This window comes from Oncorhynchus kisutch, unplaced genomic scaffold, assembly GCF_002021735.2.
Source record: "Oncorhynchus kisutch isolate 150728-3 unplaced genomic scaffold, Okis_V2 scaffold663, whole genome shotgun sequence".
In the NCBI taxonomy this organism is placed as follows: domain Eukaryota; kingdom Metazoa; phylum Chordata; class Actinopteri; order Salmoniformes; family Salmonidae; genus Oncorhynchus; species Oncorhynchus kisutch.
In genome coordinates this window covers 42,219-57,500 of record NW_022262608.1, presented here as the reverse complement: position 1 = coordinate 57,500, position 15,282 = coordinate 42,219, and the positions used below count along the sequence as shown (strand labels likewise).

Here is a 15,282-nt window from a genome sequence, read left to right as displayed (position 1 = left end):
GGTTAGAGGCTACAGGTTACAGGCTACAGGTTACAGGCTACATGTTACAGGCTACAGGTTACATGCTACATGTTACAGGCTACATGTTACAGGCTACAGGTTACAGGCTACATGTTACAGGCTACAGATTACAGGTTACAGGCTACAGGTTACAGGTTAGAGGCTACAGGTTACAGGCTACATGTTACAGGCTACAGGCTACAGGCCTAATAGAAAGGTCATGTCATGCTATGATGACACTGTGATGTTTAGTCTTAATCTATTCCTGATTACAGCCACGTTGTTCAACTTTCACATGAAATACCAGATAAACTGATTATTAGACCTGGGGGGGGGGGTCTTAAACCCAATCGATAGATTCAATTAGTTCATTACAGTAGCCTTTATGACCTCAAATTGTCACCCTATTCAATAGTACCCTCCTTTTAATCATAGCCCCTATTACACCAAGTCAAAAGTAGTGCACTATATAGGGTGGGTAGCATTTGCGACATTCAACCTAATCGTTGTGTTATTCATTTATCGGTATCTCACCTCACAGTCGTAAAGATCCGTTAGCTGATCGATTATCCATTCCTCCAGATTCAGTCTCTTTCTCAATTCTTTTCGGTCATATTTCACGGTTACTCGCCCTTGCTTCCGAACAGGGGTCTCCGGTTCTTCGGTGGAACCGGCAGCTGCCGTCTGGAAATATACCCGGGGTTGAGGACTCGTCTCTGGGCTGGTAACCGCAGCCATGGTCTGTCGGCTGAAGAAGATCCTGGAAGTCCTGTTGGTAGAGTTTTGTATTGTTCTCCGTGTTGTGTGGTCGTTAACGCGGTATTGATTCTACAGGAGCAGATAGAAAATGTACCGAGTCAAGTCTCTGTAACGCTATTGTTCCCTTCTTTGCAAAAGAGCATGGCATTAGGTTCACTTCGTGGTTTCCAAATCAAAATCACCATCAAAAATAGACTATAAAATTGGCTTATTTCCACTGTGACAATTCGTCGTATAAAAATACAGATATAGCAAAGAGTGTCCTGTTCAGTACAAAGAGAAAAGATTCCATGCGGCTCTCCCGTCTCTGTCCTCGTGGTGTTGTAAAAACGTCTGAAAAAGCGGTTGACTTGTCCGTTTTCTACTGATAACTTCACGTTACGTAGACAAAATAAACGATAGTCCTGATTTATTTACTATTTCCTCCTCTCTTCTTTCTCGTCTTTTTTTGGCCCTTTCCGCGTCCTCTCGTTCTCTCTCTCTCTCTCTCTCTCTCTCTCTCTTCCTTCAGTGCCTCCCTCTCTCCAAACGCAACTCCTCTAGTGATTCTCTCTCTCTCTCTGCAGTGCTCATCTCTCTCTCTATATATATATATATTTCTCTCTCTCTTTCCGTCTGCCACATATTTTAACACGTTCATTCACTGCTAAAGACACCATAGCCCCACTACTAACCACAGCGTTCCTAGCTGGTGCTTTTATTTTGAGTCCCTGGAAACGTTTTTAATTGTTGGACATAAAAGACTGTTAAAAACGCCAGTAAAATCGTCTCCCAAGTGATTTTAATTTTGGAAATCAAATGTAAGTAACGGTTGAAATGATATATGTTATAGTCTAATATTAAAACATGTTTGGGCTTCTTTGCTGTTAATTTGCAGTCTACAAATTATTTGTATTTTTGTTTTTTGTTATGCCTAGTTAAATAGAGGATAAATAAATCAAACATGTTACGGTCCTCTGACCATCCGCTCAAGAAGAACATCATGTCGCGGCTGAATCTAGTTGACGGTCCCTGATACATTTGCCAGTCGCCACTTTAGTAGGCTACTTAACTTTCTTTGATCTATTCTTCAAGACAATCCATCATAACCACTACGAGTCTCCCTAACAGGGTTCATTACGGCTCTAGAAACATTTCCTCGATGACTTTACTCTCCATAGCGGAATAGATTATATCTCCTTCCCTAGTTGAACATGTTTGAGTAGCCTAGTAACCTAGGTTACACGACGTCAGTCTATGTTAAATATAAATTGTGACCCGCAGATATATATATATTTTTTTAATGAAATAAATTGTTTAATTTGCACAGAAGACAAATACAAAACATGATTTTGACGATTAAAATAAATAAATAAATAGATAATAACACCTAGATTAACACCAATAAGCATCTATAAGATCTTTGTGAATTAAATTGATGGCTACAACTGGCTGGTCCAGTTTGTCTGTTAGGCTACTGTTAATTGTACCTTAGGGGCTAAGATAAAAACACTGAGCGCTTTCCAGATCTCTCTCTCTCAATTCAATTTGATTCAATGGGCTTTATTGGCAAGGGAAACATGTCTCTCTCTGTCTCAATCTCTCTCTCCCTCCCATAAGGCTCTTGTCCAAAGCAGTGAACTACATAGGAAATAAGGGGGTGCACAGATGGAGTGATGGTTTCAACAGGAAAATAAAGGATTGTCTCTGTTAACAGCATGCAGCCGTGTGTGTGTGTGTGTGTGTGTGTGTGTGTGTGTGTGTGTGTGTGTGTGTGTGTGTGTGTGTGTGTGTGTGTGTGTGTGTGTGTGTGTGTGTGTGTGTGTGTGTGTGTGTGTGTGTGTGATCACATTTTTTCACTGGGGTTTGTATCGTTTAACAGCGGCAATAGATACCCTGGCAAATGTGTTTGTGAGAGAGAGAGAGAGAGAGAGAAAGAGAAAGAGAGAGAGAAAGTGAGAGTCAGCCATCCGCATACCATGATGATTCAAGCAACATCTCTGAGTAGTTGCATACACACACACACACAGACACACACACACACACACACACAGACACACACACACACACACACACACACACACACACACACACACACACACACACACACACACACACAGTCTGTCAAAGTCGTTCCATCCCCCACTTTCACTCTCCCTACAAGTCTATGGTTGATATTCCATGTTACCATTTCACTGATAAGATATAAAATATATGGTGTCAGTTTGTGTTTAAATAAGGCTTGCTGTCTGGGATTACTGAACTGTAAGATTCAGACATACTTACTGAATTATTCAGATTTCATGTCTTGTTGCTATGGTGTGTGTGTGTATGTATGACTGTGTGTGTGTGTGACTGTGTGTGTGTGTGTGACTGTGTGTGTGTGTGTGTGTGTGTATATGTGTTTGTCTATGTGTGTGTGTGTCACATATGAAAGAATTGTGACCTGGACCAAGCTAAAGCGCTGTTATAATTGATACCTGTTAAACATCCAAGGTTAATCTCATATGACAACAAATATCGACGATCAGCTTTTTATGTTGCTAGAATATTTTTTTTTTCTTTCAAAATACACCGAGCAGAACCTTTAAATAAATAAATAAATCAAAATATGAACAGAACAGAACCTTTCATTAAATCAATCAACAAAACAAGGTCTAAGGTAAACTAAAATCAGCTTTTTTCCAATCTTAACCATATGAACACTAAATTGTCTTTAACAGTGGTCGCCAACCAGCTGATCTCCAAGCCATTCCTAGTCGATCACCAAACATTTATGCGTTCCAATTATTATAATTTTTTTCCCGTTTTGCGCTGTTGATGGTAGCCAGCAGGTGTGTCGTGTTCCCATTTTGAACCATTTCATGTGTCTGAAGGACCCGTTTCTCAGTGGGGGGGGGGTGGAGAGAGGAGGGGTGGTGAGTCATTATGCTCAGCTGTGCCTCACAAGTAATACAACTAATTATATATTACCAGTGTGATCATATGCAGGGCCTTCGGAAAGTATTCAGACCCCTTTACACATTTTGTTACATTACAGCCTTATTCTAAAATGGATTCAATACATGTTTTTCATTCAGCAATCTACACACAATACCTCTCTGATGACATCACAATAGCCCTATAATGACATCACAATACCCCATAATGACATCACAATACCCCCTCATGACATCACAATACCCCATCATGACAAAACAAAAACAGGTTAGACATTTTTGCAAATGTATTAAAAATAAATACCAGAAATACCTTATTTACATAAGTATTCAGACCCGTTGCTATGAGACTCTAAATTGAGCTCAGGTGCATCCTGTTTCCATTGATCATCCTTGAGATGTTTCTAGAACTTGATTGGAGTCCACCTGTGGTAAATTCAATTGATTGAGCATAATTTGGAAAGGCACACATCTGTCTATATAAGGTCCCACAGTCGACAGTGCATGTCAGAGCAAAAACCAAGCCATGAGGTCAAAGGAATTGTCCGAGACAGGATTGTGTCGAGGCACAGATCTGGGGAAGGGTACCAAAACATTTCTGCAGCATTGAAGGTCCCCAAGAACACAGTGGCCTCCATCAATCTTAAATGGAAGAAGTTTGGAACCAGCAAGACTCTTCCTAGAGCTGGCCGCCCAGCCTAACTGAGGAATAGGGGGAGAAGGGCCTTGGTCAGGGAGGTGACCAGGAACCTGAGTCTCTCTGACAGAGCTCCAGAGTTCCTCTGTTGAGATGGGAGAACCTTCCAGAAAGACAACCATCTTTGCAGCCCTCCACCAATCAGACCTTTATGGTAGAGTGGCCAGACGGAAGCCACTCCTCAGTAAAAAGCACATGACAGCCCGCTTGGAGTTTGCCAAAAGGCACCCAAAGACTCTCAGACCATAAGAAACAAGATTTTCTGGTCTGATGAAACCAAGATTGAACTCTTTGGCCTGAATGCCAAGCGTCACGTCTGGAGGAAACCTGGCACCATCCCTACAGTGAAGCATGGTGGTGGCAGCATCATGCTGTGGGGATGCTTTTCAGCGGCAGGGACTAGGAGACTAGTCAGGATCGAGGGAAAGATGAATGGAGCAAAGTACAGAGAGATCCTAACTTGAACAATGAGGCTGTACCTGCTTTAAAGTTACAGTTTTACTGTGAACACTGAGGCTGTACCCACTAAGTTACAGTTTTACTGTGAACACTGAGGCTGTACCCACTAAGTTACAGTTTTACTGTGAACACTGAGGCTGTACCCACTAAGTTACAGTTTTACTGTGAACACTGAGGCTGTACCCACTAAGTTACAGTTTTACTGTGAACACTGAGGCTGTACCCACTAAGTTACAGTTTTACTGTGAACACTGAGGCTGTACCCACTTTAAGTTACTTTTAGCAGTGGTCAAGTAGGCTACTATGGTTATTTGATCATAATGTAGGCCTACCAGAGTGGCCTACCATCAAAAACAATGGGGAAAATGCATCCCATAATATTTTAACATGGAAATAGCTGTGTTGTCATTCAGCCTACAGTAGCAGCCGATGTGTGGTGTTCAGTGTAGACCAACATTCCATCAGACTTTTGAAAGAAACATGCAGGGCTTGACATTAACCTGTTTGTCCACTTGTCCTTCAGACAAGGAGGTGACTGAACATGTTATTGTGTTGTTAGATGCAAGAAACCACTTTACAAAATAAAATGCATTATTATTCCCTTACCATTATTACAGCGAAAGGAGACACATTATTCTACTCTCTGCCTATTGGCTACTGAGCTTATTCAAGCCTGTCTCAAAATACAACACTGTCCCTTTAAGACGGAAAAAAGCTCTACCATTACTCACTAGATGTCTAGAAATTTACATTTTGTGCTCTTGTAGGAAGCAATCACTCCTCTATTGCTGACTACACATGATCTATAACTGGGCTAATAACTCACTAACTAGCCAAGGATATGAACACATGATCTATAACTGGGCTAATAACTCACTAACTAGCCAAGGAAATGAACAAATGATCTATAACTGGGCTAATAACTCACTAACTAGCCAAGGATATGAACACATGATCTATAACTGGGCTAATAACTCACTAACTAGCCAAGGAAATGAACAAATGATCTATAACTGGGCTAATAACTCACTAACTAGCCAAGGATATGAACACATGATCTATAACTGGGCTAATAACTCACTAACTAGCCAAGGATATGAACACATGATCTATAACTGGGCTAATAACTCACTAACTAGCCAAGGATATGAACACATGATCTATAACTGGGCTAATAACTCACTAACTAGCCAAGGATATGAACAAAATGTGCAGCTCTCACTTTAATCTCAAAACAAGCGCATCTACTCACGACCGCACATGCTGTAAACACAGTCCAGTTCAGAGTAAATGACACAGAACCATATATGGCAATGGTCTATTTACATATAGGCCTACTGCAACTCTGATTGGGTATGCTGCACCGGTCTGTGAGGACTATGGTAGAGTGGTGTCAATGCAATAGAATCCTATTCTGATGCATTCTGCATACAACAAAATCTCTTGCATAGTTAGTTTTGTTTCGCTATGTTGCATTGAAAGTGGCTAATGTTGCGTTGATTCATTACAATGGCCACTGTAAAGGGAAACGTTGCTAGTGTTAACAGGGAAAACTCTAGAACAGTGGTCACCAATCTTTTCAGAGTCAATGTTCAATTTCTGGGTCAAAACGCAAGCCGAGATGTACCGAGATGTACCGAGATGTGCCGAGATGTACCGAGATGTACCGAGATGTACCGAGATGTACCGAGATGTACCGAGATGTGCCGCGATGTACCGAGATGTGATCATTTTCAACATGACTTACTAACTTACGGCTCTGCAATATGAACCAATTAAAAACAGTTCTGTAGCAATGAGGTGTGTGCAGTAAGCTAAAGGCCCAATACATTATCACCTCATAATGGCTTTGCCCTGCCAATGCATTGCAATTGTATTTCAATATTTGAGATGGGCTATAATGATCACATCGGTAATAGATCTGTTGTTGTATTACTTGTGAGGCACAGCTGAGTGAGCACACATTCAAATAATTTGCTTTTTATTTTACTGGGCTGATGGTGCCTCCATGTGATGGTCAGTGTCAACGGAGGGCAGACCATATGAAGTTTAGCAGTTGAAAATTCCGCTCACAGCAGAGAGGGTCTCCATGTCCTTTCCAACCGCTCTGCACTCACAGGAGAGAAAAAAACTGGGCTCCAAATTCTCTCCATTCATTAAAAATCACAATTTAACCAACACCCCATCTATTGTTGTGACTACCGGGCCCTACCATTTAACCAACACCCATCTATTGTTACCATTTGGTTTTGAACTATTGAAACCAAACCATATGATTTGAATGAAAGGTATTTGAATAATCATGAAAAGGTGAATGTAAGAAGAGGTCATCATTTCAAATAGACTAGATGTCATATTAAACAGCATATGAACACTGTAAATAGGTGTGGAGACAGACAGGGGGACTAAGAAGGAACTAAATTAACGATTTAGGCTATATCATTTAGGCTATATTATTTAGGCTATATTATTTCAAGGCTTTAGCTTAGAAAGAAATACATTGTGAATCATTTGTGAGTGAGACACAATAGGCTGGTAGGGACATAAACCACTCAGCATTTTAACAACAATTTGTTGTATGCAATCATTATAGTCTATAAATTGCTTATATAGGCAGTGACTTACTTAGAATGAAATACAAATGAAATAAAACATGACTTAATAGTGCCGCTGAATTAATTGTTAGAATAGATTTTTAGGATTCATTTTTAGAATTAATTTCTAGAATTAATTTCTAAGAATTCGTTTTTAGAATTAATTTCTAGAATACATTTTTAGAATACATTTTTAGAATACATTTTTAAGAATTTGTTTTTAGAATTCATTTCTAGAATTAATTTTTAGAATTAATTTATAAGAATTCGTTTTTAGAATTCATTTCTAGAATTCATTTTTAGAAAACATTTTTAAGAATTCGTTTTTAGAATTCATTTCTAAAATTCATTTTTAAGAATTAATTTTTAGGAACAGGAGTCTGGCCTGTCTGGGGCTTCAGGCTCAATGTGATGGTGCCTGGAGAACAGACCAGCAGCAGAGAATATCCACACTTTCAAAGCCACTGGGGATAATAAACACCCTTCAGGATGCTCTTGCCAGGCTGGGCAGAGATGCAGAGTTGTTTATTTTTCTATAGGTAGTCCTAAAGGTTTTTAGGCAAAAATAACCCTATGAAAACAGAAATCTCATTGAACGTGGGAATATGCTATTGGGCCAAAATCAATTATGGCCTATTGTATAGATAATAGAACAAAAATGAATGAAACATTTAAGAGATTTAGATTTTTGGTTTATAAATACTTTGCTACAACGACACACTTAGCTAGCTACCCAGCTGGTTCCTTTCTGTTAGCATGTGCACGTATTAAGTACACCATCATGCTGTTTTTATTTGGCATGGGTCCTCAGATCTGCAAAAGGTTCTACAGCTGCACCATCGAGAGCATCCTGACTGGTTGAATCAATGCCTGGTTTGGCAACTGCAAGGCACTACAGAGGGTAGTGAGAACGGCCCAGTACATCACTGGGGCCAAGCTTCCTGCCATCCAGGACCTCTATACCAGGCGGTGTCAGAGGAAGAACCTAAAAAGATTGTCAAAGACTCCAGCCCCCCTAGTCATAGACTGTTCTCTCTGCTACAGCACGGCAAGCGGTACCGGAGCACCAAGTCTAAGAGGCTTCTATACAGCCTTTTCCACATTGACTCTGTACCGGTACCCCCTGTATATAGCCTCCACATTGACTCTGTACTGGTACCCCCTGTATATAGCCTCCACATTGACTCTGTACCGTAACACCCTGTATATAGTCTCCACATTGACTCTGTACTGGTACCCCCTGTATATAGCCTCCACATTGACTCTGTACTGGTACCCCCTGTATATAGCCTCCACATTGACTCTGTACCGGTACCCCCTGTATATAGCCTACACGTTGACTCTGTACCGGTACCCCCTGTATATAGGCTCCACATTGACTCTGTACTGGTACCCCCTGTATATAGCCTCCACATTGACTCTGTACCGGTACCCCCTGTATATAGCCTCCACATTGACTCTGTACCGGTACCCCCTGTATATAGACTCCACATTGACTCTGTACCGTAACACCCTGTATATAGCCTCCACATTGACTCTGTACTGGTACCCCCTGTATATAGCCTCCACATTGACTCTGTACCGGTACCCCCTGTATATAGCCTCCACATTGACTCTGTACTGGTACCCCCTGTATATAGCCTCCACATTGACTCTGTACTGGTACCCCCTGTATAAAGCCTCCACATTGACTCTGTACCGGTACCCCCTGTATATAGCCTCCACATTGACTCTGTACCGGTACCCCCTGTATATAGGCTCCACATTGACTCTGTACCGGTACCCCCTGTATATAGACTCCACATTGACTCTGTGCAAGTAGACTACAGATGCATGCTGGTCCGGGCATGCTCTGAGCTGGTGCAGTGAGTGAAATTGGAGGGGGGGGTGCTCCAGCCTTTGGGAATCTGTGGAGCTCTGTGCTCCAGTCGAATAGAGCACGCTCCACTCCTCGCTCCGCTCACATTCTCTGGTGGAGGGCTGAGAGCAGCAGAATGAAGGTCCGCCTCCCAGCATCCACTGACTCTGACCAAAAAGGGACACAGTCTTCCAGCTGATGGCGAAACTCGAGTCTCATTGCATTAATTCTGCCTCGTGCACAAATTCATGTTGTTTTTTCCTATGACCAGAGTAAGTGAAATATTCCTCGATATGAAAAAAGACCCAAGCGCTTAATAACAACAACTCAAGACCGTAGATCCACTTTCCTCCTCATTCATTACTGCTGCAGTGCTTGTTGTAGCGCTGAGTGGAAGTAGGAAGAACGCTCATTTAATGGCTTATAAAAGTGTTGACAGTGCCGAGTAAGAACTTAAACATGAACTCAGTCGGCAGCTAGAAACAGCAGCTCTTTGCTGTATTCGTTGACAGTCTCTAGTCGTGGTTTTAAACGTTTTGAAAATCTCACTTTCTTTTATGCCTGCTACTTTACTGCAGACCTGTTCATCTGAGACATCCAATTGGCCCGTGTTAAGCTCATACGGGCACTTGATTTGCTCTCTGGGTCTGCAGGGAAGGCAGTGTTTGTAGCTACAGACACGTGAAATGATTCACAATGGCAACAGTTCTGAGGTGCTGCTCAGAACAGCTCAGAACAGAGCAGCCGAATCGGATGCGCCTATCGGCAACAGCCCTAAATAAATCATAAAATTTAAAAAAAATGAGCACAAGAATTTATCGCCGTGGAGATCGACCAGTAGATCGACCAGTAGATCGACCAATGAATGAACTTCAATCTCTCTCAGAAGTTCAGACATTAGTGCATTTTAAGCACTGATTCAACCACACACAAAAAACAACAGGGAGGTTTTTCAATGTAAAATCAAAAGCAGAAAGCTGAATATCCCTTTGAACACGGTGAAGTTATTCATTACACTGTGGATGGTGTTTCACCCAGTCACTACAAAGATACAGGCCTCCTTCCTAACTCAGTTAACGGAGAGGAAGGAAACCGCTCAGAGATTTTTCACCAAGAGGCCAATGGTGACTTTAAAACAGTTACTGAGTTTCATGGTTGTGATAATGCCATAGTTTTGTTGATATATTTTTAACACTACAATTAAAATGGCTGCTGTAGTTGTGGCTATTTCCAGCGATGCAAAAAAATAAAAAATAATAATGATGTCAAGGAAAATGAGAACTGGAGCAAGGTTGTGGGTGGAAAATCCCCAAAGGAAACTGTTTAACCTCTTTTTATCACGGAGAGAGAAATCCTGACAAAAGGAAGAGGCCATAGCCAACCCCATTAAAGAGGAGGAGATCCACAGGAAACTAACCCAAACCACTTGAGGTTAGTACAGGGAGTACATGAACTCTGGCGTGTGTATATCTTCTCAGTAAAGAAGTGAGGGCAAAGATTCTGATCGGAGGAATAACATGTTGTTTTCAAAGAGAATCATCTGTTCAGTTTGAAGTTATGCTCATGGCTGACCAGAACTCAATTCAAGTTACAATTAAAGAACTACCGGAATCAGCTGATGATATGATCAGATGATATGATCAGATGATATGATCAGATGATATGATCAGATGATACAATCAGCAGATGATATGATCAGAAGATATGATCAGATGATACAATCAGCAGATGATATGATCAGATGATATGATCAGATGATACAATCAGCAGATGATATGATCAGATGATATGATCAGATGATACAATCAGCAGATGATATGATCAGATGATATGATCAGATGATACGATCAGATGATATGATCAGATGATACGATCAGCAGATGATACAATCAGCAGATGATATGATCAGATGATACGATCAGATGATATGATCAGATGATACGATCAGATGATACGATCAGATGATACAATCAGCAGATGATATGATCAGATGATATGATCAGCAGATGATACCATCAGCAGATGATATGATCAGATGATACGATCAGCAGATGATATGATCAGATGATACGATCAGCAGATGATATGATCAGATGGTATGATCAGCAGATGATACCATCAGCAGATGATATGATCAGATGGTATGATCAGCAGATGATATGATCAGATGATACGATCAGATGATGATATGATCAGATGATATGATCAGCATATGATATGATCAGATGATATGATCAGCTGATATGATCAGATGATATGATCAGATGATATGATCAGATGATACGATCAGATGATATGATCAGATGATACGATCAGATGATATGATCAGATGATACGATCAGATGATATGATCAGCAGATGATACGATCAGATGATACGATCAGCAGATGATATGACCAGCAGATGACAGTGTTGTGACTGAGTTTCTGAAGCTGGATGTAAGGTGACGAGGTACATGATAAGATACAAAGGTCAAAGGTCAACAACATACAGCTTCTTTGGAGATCCGTTTGTTTATGTTGAAGCAGCCCCCATCAGCCCCCATCAGCCCCCATCATTTATAACACGGTCTGTAAAGATGGGCCCCTCACTGGGTCCAAGTATTTTATGATGGACAAGGTGCTACGCGTTGACAGGACTAGCTGATACAATCCCACACTAGAGGGGGGTGTCAGGAGATGATAGAGTACAGTCCTACTACACTGGACAGCATAAGGTGCATTGAGGAAATGTTTTCACACCATGTGCGGGACAACGATCCTGTCCCCATGAGTAGGGCAGACGTATCACATATCTCAGCTGATATGACAGAACGTGAGACTGAGATTCAAGAGGATAAGTCCTCGGCTCCCAAGGACAAAGACGGAGTGAATGAAACATTGGCGTTGGTAACTGGTGAGCCAGAGTCTGCAACAGTGACCTCTCATTCCAAGAAGAATAAGAAAAATGCTTAAAAATGAAGCTGGGAAAAAGTGGCTACTGAGAATAGTGACCTCGAAGGCAGTGCAACTCTCAGGTTAATTAGGGACCTCGAAGGCAGTGCAACTCTCAGGTTAATTAGGGACCTCGAAGGCAGTGCAACTCTCAGGTTAATTAGGGACCTCGAAGGCAGTGCAACTCTCAGGTTAATTAGGGACCTCGAAGGCAGTGTAACTCTCAGGTTAATTAGGGACCTCGAAGGCAGTGTAACTCTCAGGTTAATTAGGGACCTCGAAGGCAGTGCAACTCTCAGGTTAATTAGGGACCTCGAAGGCAGTGCAACTCTCAGGTTAATTAGGGACCTCGAAGGCAGTGCAACTCTCAGGTTAATTAGGGACCTCGAAAGCAGTGCAACTCTCAGGTTAATTAGGGACCTCGAAGGCAGTGAAACTCTCAGGTTAATTAAGGACCTCGAAGGCAGTGCAACTCTCAGGTTAATTAGGGACCTTGAAGGCAGTGCAACTCTCAGGTTAATTAGGGACCTCGAAGACAGTGCAACTCTCAGGTTAATTAGGGACCTCGAAGGCAGTGCAACTCTCAGGTTAATTAGGGACCTCGAAGGCAGTGTAACTCTCAGGTTAATTAGGGACCTCGAAGGCAGTGCAACTCTCAGGTTAATTAGGGACCTCGAAGGCAGTGCAACACAAAAAACTGACTCTTGAGTCTGGCAGTGCAACTCTCTGCTGAACACAAAAGAAGGCGGCCTTCATTCGTACAAACCGGAATCAACCAAACACCCAAGCGGCCCAGGGTACTCAGCGGCCCAGGGTACACAGCGGCCCAGGGTACCAGGCGGCCCAGGGTACCAAGCGGCTCAGGGTACCAAACGGCCCAGGGTACCAAGCGGCCCAGGGTACCAAGCGGCCCAGGGTACCAAGCGGCCCAAGGTACCAAGCGGCCCAGGGTACCAAGCGGTCCAGGGTACTCAGCGGCCCAGGGTACACAGCGGCCCAGGGTACCAAGCGGCCCAGGGTACTCAGCGGCCCAGGGTACACGGCGGCCCAGGGTATATGGCGGCCCAGGGTACCAAACGGCCCAGGGTACCAAGCGGCCCAGGGTACCAAGCGGCCCAGGGTACCAAGCGGCCCAGGGTACTCAGCGGCCCAGGGTACACAGCGGCCCAGGGTACCAGGCGGCCCAGGGTACCAAGCGGCTCAGGGTACCAAGCGGCCCAGGGTACCAAGCGGCCCAGGGTTACTCAGCGGCCCAGGGTACACAGTGGTGGCTGGTTGCAGTTATCTGTTCTCTGTCCTGGGGTCAGTTACTTCTCATATAGAATGTCTTGTTGTACTATAGTGGTGGCTGGTTGCAGTTATCTGTTCTCTGTCCTGGGGTCAGTTACTTCTCATATAGAATGTCTTGTTGTACTATAGTGGTGGCCGGTTGCAGTTATCTGTTCTCTGTCCTGGGGTCAGTTACTTCTCATATAGAATGTCTTGTTGTACTGTAGTGATGGCTGGTTGCAGTGATCTGTTATCTGTCCTGGGGTCAGTTACTTGGGCCGCAGAGAGGGGAGAGGTCAAGCTTGTCTTAATATGTAAACATATCTTTTAAACCATGTGAAGGGATGATTGAGGGGGAACCAATTATCTCTTGGCTCCACAATGTCTGTGTGCCAGTCACTGTGTCTCCGTGAGCTTGTCCAGAATGGGAGTGTCTAAAATGACAATTGATATATATCCTAATGTCTTGGTATTATGTTGTACCAAGAACGAGAAGTAGAACCTCGTTTTAGGAGAGCAAACTGAACGATAATTTATAGCTAACGCTGTCTGGCTATGGGATACTCCTCTCTCAAGTAAAGTCTTCCTTTGTAATGTTCCTAAGACCTGTTATTCGTCATGTGAGTGGAGATGGGTGTGTCTTGGCTATAAATGATACTAAGAATTGTTTTGTAAGCACTCTCAGAGAATTCATTTATAGACACTGAATAGATCTGAGAGTCACAGGGCTTATGGTGAAGCTCATATATAATTAAAGATGGACTTTATGATATAACTCTGACTTGTGTGGTGGTTTGCTCTCTCATGGTTTGGTAAATACAGGACATTTCCACTACAATATTCAGGAGGGACAGGGGCAGAGAGCAGAGAGTGTGGATTGCTTATGTACATGAAAAAAACTTTCTCTGTCTCTTTAAATGCAATGGTATCATATGGAAACATGCCATTGACCTTGAATGTATCTCACTTCATATATGTCTCTCACTATTGTCGGATTATATTAACCACCGTCATCTGATACCTCGTTTTATGACCATCTAAAATGTTATGCTTAAAGAATATGATCATCTTCATGGGCGATTTCAATTTAAACTGGGAAAATATTTGCAGGAAAACAAAAAAAAAACTCAAACCGATTATTTCAACCTGACTCAAATAATACAAGGTCCAACCAGAGTAACACAGTCATCCCCCCCCCGACTCAAATTGATCTGGTGTTTACTAACGGACCTGATCGAATAACTAAGTCCAGTAACTTACTAATATCTGACCACAATGTTACATTGGTGTTTAGAAAGATAACTAAAAAAAGAGATTCAAGAACCGTATTGTTTTAATATAATAATGTATAAATTAATTTAAGGTGCAACAGTACGATAATAAAAAATACCAAAATCCTGGAAAAGTGAGCAGAGTAACTACGGTGCAGCTATAAGTGAAATTCACGGGTCTGATCTGTTAAGCAATGAAGACTCAGAGTCTGGATACAGAACATTTGACAAAAGTGGATACCTCTTTCACTAGGAAATGTCAACGTAAACCGAGACGGGAAAACCTCTCTACCATGGCTCAACGAGGACCTCTGGAGGGCAGATGAGAGAACAGGACTTTTCCTTGAAACAAAAGCACTGAATTCTTATCAGAATGATAAGATATATTTACAGTGGGTCAAAAAAAGTATTTAGTCAGCCACCAATTGTGCAAGTTCTCCCACTTAAAAAGATGAGAGGCCTGTAATTTTCATCATAGGTACACTTCAACTATGACAGACAAAATGAGAAAAAAATCCAGAAAA

General features: G+C 42.2%; 1 protein-coding gene across 2 annotated transcripts in view; it reads right to left on the bottom strand.

The window, feature by feature from the left end:
* ppp1r14bb (protein phosphatase 1, regulatory (inhibitor) subunit 14Bb) overlaps positions 1–1,318 on the bottom strand; it is a 43,755-nt gene extending 42,437 nt beyond the window's left edge. For both annotated transcript variants that reach the window (XM_031815877.1, XM_031815878.1), the window contains exon 1: positions 535–1,318. In XM_031815877.1, coding sequence (XP_031671737.1) covers positions 535–738 — 204 coding nt within the window. In that variant the 5' untranslated portion in view covers positions 739–1,318. The remainder of the gene's footprint in view (positions 1–534) is intronic.
* Positions 1,319–15,282: the final 13,964 nt, after the last annotated feature.